Genomic DNA, 9,854 nt, shown 5'->3' with positions numbered 1-9,854 from the left:
AGTGCTCAGGACACCCTTCCTGCAGCAGCTCTGAGTTACACAATCCTATTTCTGGAGTCACAGGCAGCTGGGAATCAGACAACTCAACTGTTGTGTCCTCAGGAACAGGCAAACTGGCTTAGTCCAACATTCCTGAGGAACGTCACTTCCCTCTCAGGTGATGGATTGACAGCAAAGGGCAGAAGTCACCTGAGGCAGCCCAGCCAGCCCTGGTCCCTCTTGATGTCTTTGGCTGTAAGGTGCATGAAGCAGAACCTGTCTCCTCTTCACAGCACCCCACAGAGCCCCACCCTTCTGGGAAGCAGCATGCACAGCACACAACTCCATCTCAATCTTTTCCTGCCTTCTTCCCTGTATTGTCTTGAGAGAAAACCACGATTCTTTTGTGTCTGGATTTTATTATTTGTGTTGTTTGGGATTTGTTTGGTTTGGGGTTTTTTTGTTTTGGTTTTGTGATGGAGCAGCAGAAACAGCACTGAATGCACAAGGAATGTCTGCTAATTTTCATGGCACTATCAATTTATTCTTCAGTGTGGAGGAGTGGCAGGGTATGGGTCAAGGGAAAAAAGATTTACTTTTCCTTGATATACATAGCCTTGACAACGCAGCTGTGAATGTACTGAATTTGTAATAAGCCATTCAAAAAAAGCTCCCCTAGAAGACTTCCTAACTTTGTAGGCAACCAGCCTTCATAATCAAGTCTTACAACATAGCTCGCTACTTCATAAATTTGAAATAAATCATAAAAAGGGCATATTAAAATAATTTGTATCAGTAGGGACTGATTTAAAGCCCAGCTCCTCATCCATCAATGAGATGCTTTCATTTGCTAGCATATTCCTCCAAACTGCAGGAAAAGCTTCGCCAAATCTATTAATAATAAGGAGAAGAGAGCCCTCCCAGAGCCAATGGACTAAGGGAAAGCAGAGCATGATTCTCATAAACTACTGTTTCTTTACAAGTTCCCCTCCAAAAATAATTATGGGAGACAAATACCGGCCTGACTTTTGATCTTCTATTGAGGAATAATTCAGGACATTTTTTTAATGCACAAAAATAACATTTTCTTGCCATTCAGCTCAGAGGGGATAAGACATTAAAGGAGAGAATGGCTGGGAAAAAAAGTGTGGAAGGCAGTAAACCCGTCGGCTACACGGGGGGAAGTCTGGGGAGGAAATGATTTATCCCTTGGAAACTGCAAAAGAAATGGATACCGGGGATGCAAAGGGAACAACTTCCACTATTTTTCCACTTTTCCCACCGTTTCGGTGGAGCCGCTGTAGATATTTGCGGCTGCCCGGAGAGTTGCCCGGTCCCTGCGGGGCCGGTGACGGGGTGACCGGTGCGGGGGGCCTGGTGCGGGGCTGGTGCGGGGCTGGTGCGGGGCTGGTGCGGGGCTGGTGCGGGGCTGGTGCGGGGCCGGAGCGCCCCGGGCCCACCGCAACGCCGTGTCCCAGCTCCGAGGGCAACGCCGGCTTCCCCGGGGCTCCTGCGTTGGGTTCCCGCGAACTGCAGCGAAACTCCAACCTGTCCTTCGGCCGGGCTCCGGGTTTAGGGACATTGCTCCAAAAACCATTCTGTTTGCACACCCTGGAGGGTTTTATCCCGAAGCCTCGGCATTGCCTTTGAAATCTGAGAGCCCCACCAAATCCCCGGCTGCTAGAAGGAGCTATATTTTCTTCACTCTGTCAATCGGCATTTAAATGTGAACTACTCCGAATCTTTCCGTAGGAAACACAATTAAAGTGTCATTAAGAAAGCGTTTGTCTCGTATCCTTTTCTGCAGTAAAGGAGCTGGGCTCCGTGTCCCCGCACTGGGTGGTGAAACACACGGTAAATCTGTGGCCGTTTGACGTACTAGTAGTAGCAAAAGGACTTCAAATTGGGAACTGGATTTCAAGTCTTGCTCCTTTTCATGCCAACAGTTCCAATATTTCCCTGTGTGTCACGTTCAGGCAGATAAATATTTTGTAGAAGTAACTAAGAAAAAAATACTTTCCTTTCTCCGAGACATATTAATAATATAACCGGGGCTGAAATCCCTCCCCCCCCCCCCCCCCTTTTTTTTTTTCTTCTTTGAGGGAAAATGTTCTTACCTAAATTACGGAAATTCTTAGAGAAAGGCTTTTTGTTGGTGGTTTTGATCTTTCAGCCTGGCAAGAACAGAGACTCTTTGAACTCTGAGCAAAAGTTAGACTTTGTTTTTAGACGAGACGGTTTGTTTTACCGTCTTTTTGCGGTGCCAGCTTCTGTATTTGACACAAGTGACGCGTTGTTTTCTTTCTGGTAACTGCTTTCTTGCTCTCTTCCCACGTGTAGCTCCATGTCTCGCTGCCTCGACCGAAAGGATTGTGAAGACGTGGACAAAAAAAACCACGAGGGACTCGTGTTAATGAAGGAGGAAAGAAATAAAATCAAGATAAACTGAGGTAGGATTTCCAAGAGAAAATATTTCCACTGAACTAATTGCCGGGTGGGAATAGTGTGAAATTCCCTCCCCTCCCCTCTCTTTTTTCCTGTGACCAAAACGTTGGGGTTTTGCCATCTCGCCGGGTTGTTTAATCAACGGGGACTGTGATAAACTCCAGAATTTTAGAGGCATTAACAAATCCGTTAAATGTCATCGGATTAGTTTTATGGCCACTAAAAGGGAGCTCACCTTCCTTGTGTTAGGTGTTAAGAGATGCCTCTCGCGCGGTTGTTGGCAATCCTGTGGGAAAGGGCTGTAGACTGGCAACATGGACCTCACACTCCCCTTGCTCTGAGATGCTCTGCCAATGTATTACAAGGGTGCAAATACTCCCCAAGGCTGTACATTCTCAAACGGAAGTTCTTACCACGGACTCTGGGTACAAACCGAGTCTGGAATCCTTCAGCTTTCAGGTAGGAGCTCCTACCCCAGGGTCTGACCCCAAATCTTCTAGAAACTCGCACGGGCTTTTTGCCAAGCACCCAAACATGATGCAGGTGCCCCGAAAAAAGTCTCCCCGCCTGTACCCGAGACCCAGCGCCCTGGGCAGGGGCAGATTCGGATCCCACTGTATCCCCTAGGATATCTCAGGTCTCCGGGACTGTTCCTAGCCAAATTTTGTTCCCTCAACCACCTCACAGGGCCAGTCACAGAGCTGCCCTTTGTATCGACCCAGATGCTATTTCCTTTGGAGCCACTCTGGATTTGCCTTATGGTTCTGTCTGCTTTCTTTTGAACGGGAACGTGGACAGGTTTTGCATTAAGCCCCTTTGCAATATATCTGGTTTGCATCAAATTTTGATTTGCTTTTCTGACAAAAAGCTTGCAGAAAATCTTATGTTATTGCTGCCGGGGCAGATTTCAGCTTGCTGTTACCTGAACAAATGGGCCTTAGTTTTGCTCATTTTAGGTTTTAATCTCTTGCCATCAGCTATACTTTTATGTATAGAAATATATATTTCTGTAATATATAATATGTGTGCATTTTCTACATTATATACATACATTTATATATATGTATATCCTTTTTTCCCCCCTGCTGCAGTTTTAATAGTTGTACTGAGTTTGCAGGATTGTACCTTGTCACACAAGCCCCCCGGGCAGAGTAAACGTCTATGAACTCTCCACCCTCCCGGAAGGGCTGACCTGTGCTCTCTGCACTGAAAAGCAGCTCCTGCCTTTCTTGCTGTGTCCTCTCTGGCCCAGTGCTTTTTCTTTTTTAACCCCAAATAATTTTTCAAAGCAGCCTCCTGGCCGGGAGTGCTGAGTGCTGGCCTTAGTGAGGGCTGGCTGGGATGCAGAGACCCAGGCTTGACCCCATCTCTGGTCCTCAGGCCAAGCTGGGCTCATCTTTGGGTGAATTCATTTCAAGCTGAACTTTGTGTGAACCTGGGCCCGAGGGGAAGGGAACCCGACAGAGCAAGGCTGACAGAGGCAAGTTCTGAGCAAACCCATCAGCCTGAGTAAATATTGAACAAGTCCATGTGAAGGCTGGGGTTGAAATGGAGCTGTCAGACCAGTGTAAACTGAAAGGATAGGTGAGGCCTCTGAAGAGCATGGAAACATTTTGTACACTCACTTCTGCAATTGTTCCTTCCACCCAAGCCCTTTGCCCCAAACCTCATTTCACCTGCCTGAGAGGCTAAAGCAACCCTGAAACTGATCGGTGCTGAAATATCTGTGTTGGTGGGTTTGAATGGCTGAGGGGCAGAGGGGTGAGGAGGGGGACAGCACCGTGGGGTGGCCCTTTCAGTGCAATGAGCCCAGAGCATTGCAGCCAGGGTCAGGCATGAAACAATAGATTGGAGGTCCCCGGCTCAAATCCAGGTGACCTATGCAGCATCAATCCTGAAAAATAAATATATTATATATTTGATACAAATGCAAGTGAAGTACATTGTCTATAAATTTATATAATACAAATAAATACAAAACTGCCCAGCTCCCAGGATCTAGCCTGACTGTGCCACCAGGGGAAGGGCGCTTGAGTCTCCAAGGTCTCCTACCCAGTGGGGACCTGAGGGCAGCTGCACTCAACCAGTGCTTCCCATGGCTGCTTTGTCAGTTCTCCAAGGATTTTAGTGACACCTAAAAATGTATTTGTGTCCAAATGTTGAGAAAACTTAACAGGCATGGAAGCCTCTTCTGGTTTACCTGAGTTAGGGTGTACCACCTCCCTTGGTGATGTTGGTGTATAAACAGGTGCATGGGCACTTTGCTGCCTTGGGGCCACTCACAAAAAAAGATGGACCCAACTCTGTTTCAGTTCTGACTCACTCGCTGTGTGATGGAAATATCTCATCCTACTCCATTTTCTTCTGGGAGATGGGGAAGAGGTGGTTTCTGACTTCTGTGTGAAACAAGTCTGGAGAAACCCAGAAAGCTTCCTCCCCTCTTCTCCTCCACTTCATGGCATCAAAGACTTTTAGGGGCCAGTGACAGCCCAACCACAGTACTGTCACAGAGGAGGCTTTGTCCCCAGATAGGGACCCCCAAGAACTTTTCACACTTTCAGTGCAAAGAGGCTCTGGGAGCAGAGTTAATAGCACCCAGCAAAGTGGAGCTGAAAGTAAGGAAGTCTTCAAGCTACTATTACTATTATTATTATTTTTCTTTTAATAGAATGTCCTCTTCCAAGATCAAAAGAGCCTCACATTGTGAGAACAAATGCTTTAGGGAGAAGAGAAACATTTCACACCAAGGGGTAAGGAACAGATGGCCCTGGAGTTGAGGCCACGCCAGGCCAGAGCCCCGGGTGTGCTCCTTGGGTGTCTGCTCTGGGAGCAGAGCCAGAGGAGAGGAACTCTGGGCATCTCTTCCCTGTCCCCTCCTCCCGCAGAGGGATAACAGCTCCAACACGGTGACCGCCATTAATAATTGACACGGTTACATTTCTTTAACTGGGAATTTCCCCTTCCTTTGGGATATTAAAAGAATAAATCTCCATTAAGATGTGGCTTTGTGTGAGAGTGTACAGGGGGACCTGGCTAATTTTCTTGCTCATGAAAAATGCAATACCAGGGACCCATGGACAGACACACACACAGAGGTGTGGGAATACACCGGATTATAAATAGCCCTGACGTTGTGTATCATTTATGTAAAACAAAGGAGTGTGTGTAGACCTCACAATTGTGATAAAACCCAACTACTGCGAGAGCGCTGAGTCTCGACAGGGACTTCTGTACCCAGGACTGCAGAGACACGTGTGCCTCTTTCTGCCCGTGTGCCATGGGAAGGAGCCCACGTTCGTGTCCTGTATGGACACAGGGTCCCTGTGTGATACTGAGGTACCGGTGCCCGCTCTTTATCTGCTTCTCTGGGTGTGGGGCAGACACGGGTGTCCCTCACAGCTCCATCTGTTACCAGCCAGGGACCCCCAGCCGCGGGTGTCCTGGCGTGGCCTTTCCAGCCGGCTCCTGCTTCACAGCAGTGGGTTTAGGGCTCTTGAGACAAAAGGGAGCGTGAGAAACTTGGAGGGAGAGCGGAGGGGGGAAAGAGATTAGCGGGTTACATATGTAAGGGCGCATCGGCACCGTCTCTGAGGACTCTTCCGGAGATTCCCTTTGAGTTTCAAATGGGAGCTGGGAGCCTTTGTTGTGCCCGACACACTGGCACAGCAGTACCCTCCTTTTTGTCCGGGCCTTTCCGCTCTCCCCGGCTCCGACGGGGCGGGCCCGGCGCTGCCCCTCACCTGGGACCGAGTGGGACTCCGGGCGGTGGGGGAGCAGAGCAGGGCCCAGAACCAGAACCGGGGCCGAAAATCGCCTTGATGGAAACCCACGAGCTTTCTGAAGCTCAACGCCCTGTTTCGATGACACAGTTTAAATCGCGTTGATTCAACAAAACCTTCAATCGCATCGATTCAACCAATAGATTAGACCAAGCTGACTCATACCCAACAGGTTATAAAGTCAATCCCGCTGCCGCTCCTGATCTTTTGCAACCTGCCAGCGTAACAAAATCCTCTTGTCACCTTTTCCTCCCTCTTTTTCTTTTTTTTTTTTTCCCTCCTCCTTATCTCTGAGCTAATTGAACACTCAAAAACCTTTTCTCTCTAGCCAAAGAGGTGTATTAGATGGAGGAAGATACTATCGCCGGGGAAGAGCGATGTTCTGTCGCCCTGGGACCCCCGGCCGAGCCGCACTGCGGGGCAGGGTGCCCGGGCTGGGCTGCAGCTGCAGCAGGTACTTTGCTTATTCCTAGCCCCACTCACGCCCCCACCCAAAGGGTTTGCAAATCTGACGAAGCCAGAACAATAGTTTCTTCTGGCAGCCCCTCTGTTTACTTGTTTAGAAATCCCAGAGGCGTTTCGAGGTAAAAAGGTCAGAGCTGTACCGGGGGTCGCCGCTCCTCCCTCCCCGCCAGGCCGCGCTCCGGTACCCGCGCCGGGCCGCGGGCTCCACCCCCGCGAACTGGGCTAATGTCTCAATTATCCTGTGGAAAACACCCTTTCGGGGAGCGGTTTCGGAAGCTGAAGGAAGGAAACTAAAGTCACACTTCGTTTTGATTTCGATTTGGATCGCCCTCATGGAACCGTTCCTTATAAATGAGAAAACTCGCTTTGCCCCCAGCCCGAACCCCAAGTTCGTTCGGGTTCGTGTTGCTGCCTCGGTGATGCAGATCTGCTCCCGTGCCGAGATGCTCACACGGGCCTCGCTGAACTGGGAAAGAGCTGCACGTGGGGAGCTCCACGCTTCGCTCCGGCCCCACTGGGCTCTGAACGCCCGCGAAGCGGAGGCGAGAGCCGGGCCCGATCCTGCCGGTGCCAAAGGGGTGTAGTAGGGTACCCGCAGGAAGCAGGATCGGGAGTTTTGTTCTGGAGTTTCGGCAGCAGCTGGAGACCTTTTCCTTCCTCCTCCCTTCGAGCTCCCCCCGCCCCGTGTTCCACATTTCTCTGGACGAGACAGATTTTCATTTCGCTTAGAGTCGAGAGGACTTGCATGTGGAAAAAGTAAACTTTATTAGACTGAGGTAGTTTCATTTCGAGATACAGAGCACGGGGAAGGGGGTGGAGGGGAAATGGGAGATTCCGATTAAGAAACCTATAGTTTTTCTCGATGACGCTTTTCCCTTTCAAACAATCTTCAAAAAAGTTGCCGTGGTTTTCAGTCCGTCCTACTCTACAGTTTCTCGTGGGGAAGGGAAACGTTTCAGCCATGGTTAAATAATGTTCTTATCGGACTCCGATAAGCCTAAGAGGGTAGGGGTAGAGGGAGCCCTGCTACTCCGCTCCAAGACTTCAGGCTATCGAGACGTACAATAAATAGCAGCCAGTGCATCAGTGCCCTGGGTGGGGGCCAAGCCCCGCGGCCCCCTCGCAGCCTTCTTCCCGTCCACCATCACACCTCCTACGACAGTGACCGTTGCCCAGAGCACCCCGAGTTCAGCCTTCGCCTCATCTCGTTTGCTCTGAGAGCACAACCCTCCCTCGCCCCGGGTCCGTAACAGTCACCGTCGCAGAGTATGTAGAAAACCCTGTAAAGCGGTAATAGTGCAAACTGGTAACGGAGGAGTTGGCTGGTTTGGGGGTTTTTTTGCTTGATGTTTTGGGTCTTTGCAGATGCCTCTCGCATCTTGGGCGCTTCAGATCTCATTCCGAGAGACACATACAGTAAATAAAAGGGGAAAAGGGGGGGAAAAAATGCCCCAAACTCTTCTGACAATCTCGCGGGGAGGAAAAATAAATCAAATGTAGGATTCTTGCGGGCAAAAGTCGTTGTGCACATTTTTTGAAACGGGAGAAAGCTAAATTCGTTTTCAAGTTTCTGTAGTTGAAAGTGCAGTTCCTATAGGGGAGGGAGAAGGGAGAGGGAAAAACGTCCCTGAGACAAACGCCTATTGCTAAGGATATACGAGGACACGGCGGCTCCTTCGGAGTCCAGTGTTTTACAGAGGGTCTATAAATTAATTCAGAGAGAGAACTACAAGCGGGAGAATTGATATCACACGTTGTGGAGACAGCAGGAACCCGAAGGACCCCTCGGAGGGAAGCGTGGCCTTGCTGCCACGCGTGGGTGCAGATGGGGCTGTGCGCGGGAGGTGCGTGTTCGTGCGTGTGTGTGTTGGGGTCTGCAGGGATCAGCTACCCCCCCGGGGCAGCCCCGGGCTGATCTCTGTGCCCCTGAGGGGACACGGTTCAGGAAGACACCGAGCTGGGGGAGGCCTCAGGTGAGGTGCAGTTGGACTGATCCGAGGCTTCACTCGCTTCCTTCGCAGACCTAGAGGCAGCAGCTGGAGCTGGATCCTCCTTTTCTCTCTTCTTCTGTTTCATCCGCCTGTTCTGGAACCAGATCTTGACCTGGGTTTCGTTGAGCTCCAGGGTTGCGGCGATCTCCACTCTCCGGGCCCTGGTGAGGTACTTGTTAAAGTGAAACTCCTTCTCCAGCTCCGTCAGCTGCTTGGTGGTGAAGTTGGTGCGGATGGTGTTGGGCTGGCCCAGCAGTCCGTACTCCGACACTTTAGCTGTTAAGGAGCAAACACCAACAGGGCAGGAGCAGCCAGAACAATTCCCTCCCTGGGCCGGGGGGGCTGTGGATGCGGGCTTTCCCCCTCTTCTCCTGAGCATTTGGTCCCTCCACCGCCCGCAGCTTCCTGCTCCCTCTCGGATCCCTAGCTATCCCTGGCTTCCCGATCCAGGGATACAACCTGGATACAACAGGAATAGACCACCCCAAGCTCTGCAGAGCTGCCTCATTTCCTTTCCTTTCCATCCAGTCTCCCCAGTTCCTTGCGAACTGCCATGAAAGTTGACCGTGCGTGCGAAGGAGTGGAAGGGGAGGGACATGAAGAGGGGAGGAGGACGGAAGATGATGATTTAAGGAAGATTGTGGAGAAGGAAGTTGAACAATAGAGGGGATGGAAACCACTATCGCGGAAGAAGGAGGAAGCCCGTAGTATTTCCTCTTTCAAGCTGGGCTTAAATTGCTTTGGGCCTGCGGGAAACTGAGCTCAGGGACCCTCCATCAGATGTGTCTGGAAAACCTCCAGCTGCCTTTTCCGCTGAGCTGAGTTTATTTCTAGAATAAAAACTTCATACACCAAAACCCCAAAACAAACCAAATCCGTGCTGCCCTGGAAGATGAGCCCAGTTACCTTGGGTACAAGCCCTGGGGAAGGCAACCTTTCCTTGCAGCGCTGCCCCCCCGCCTCCCTTTGCCCCCTCCCCCCCGATGGGGACCCAGCTCTGCGCTCCCCAAACTCACCTGTCTTGGGCGGGTTCCTCTTCACTTTCATCCAGTCGAAGGTTTGCGTGGCGCCGGCGTTGGGGCACGGCTCGGAGGGGCACGCAGGGTCTTTGTCCTCGTTTAGAGAAGGCGAGAGGTTGCTGTAAACGCCGGGCAAGTAGCTGGGCTGCTCCTGCCCGTAAAGGTGTTGTGGCTGG

The 9,854-nt window shown here is 50.8% G+C and overlaps 1 protein-coding gene across 1 annotated transcript in view; it reads right to left on the bottom strand.

Annotated features, from left to right (window-relative positions):
- Nucleotides 1–8,609: 8,609 nt before the first annotated feature.
- HOXB1 (homeobox B1) overlaps nt 8,610–9,854 on the bottom strand; it is a 1,559-nt gene continuing 314 nt past the window's right edge. The window contains exons 2-3 of the mRNA XM_010008582.1: nt 9,676–9,850; nt 8,610–8,935 (exon numbers count right to left, since the gene is read on the bottom strand). Of these exons, the coding sequence (XP_010006884.1) occupies nt 8,610–8,935; nt 9,676–9,850 (501 nt within the window). The remainder of the gene's footprint in view (nt 8,936–9,675; nt 9,851–9,854) is intronic.

The sequence above is a fragment of the Chaetura pelagica genome, unplaced genomic scaffold (genome assembly GCF_000747805.2).
Source record: "Chaetura pelagica isolate M959 unplaced genomic scaffold, ChaPel_1.0 scaffold462, whole genome shotgun sequence".
In the NCBI taxonomy this organism is placed as follows: domain Eukaryota; kingdom Metazoa; phylum Chordata; class Aves; order Apodiformes; family Apodidae; genus Chaetura; species Chaetura pelagica.
The sequence above is the reverse complement of the archived record's forward strand: the minus strand, read 5'-3'. Positions and strand labels throughout refer to the sequence as shown.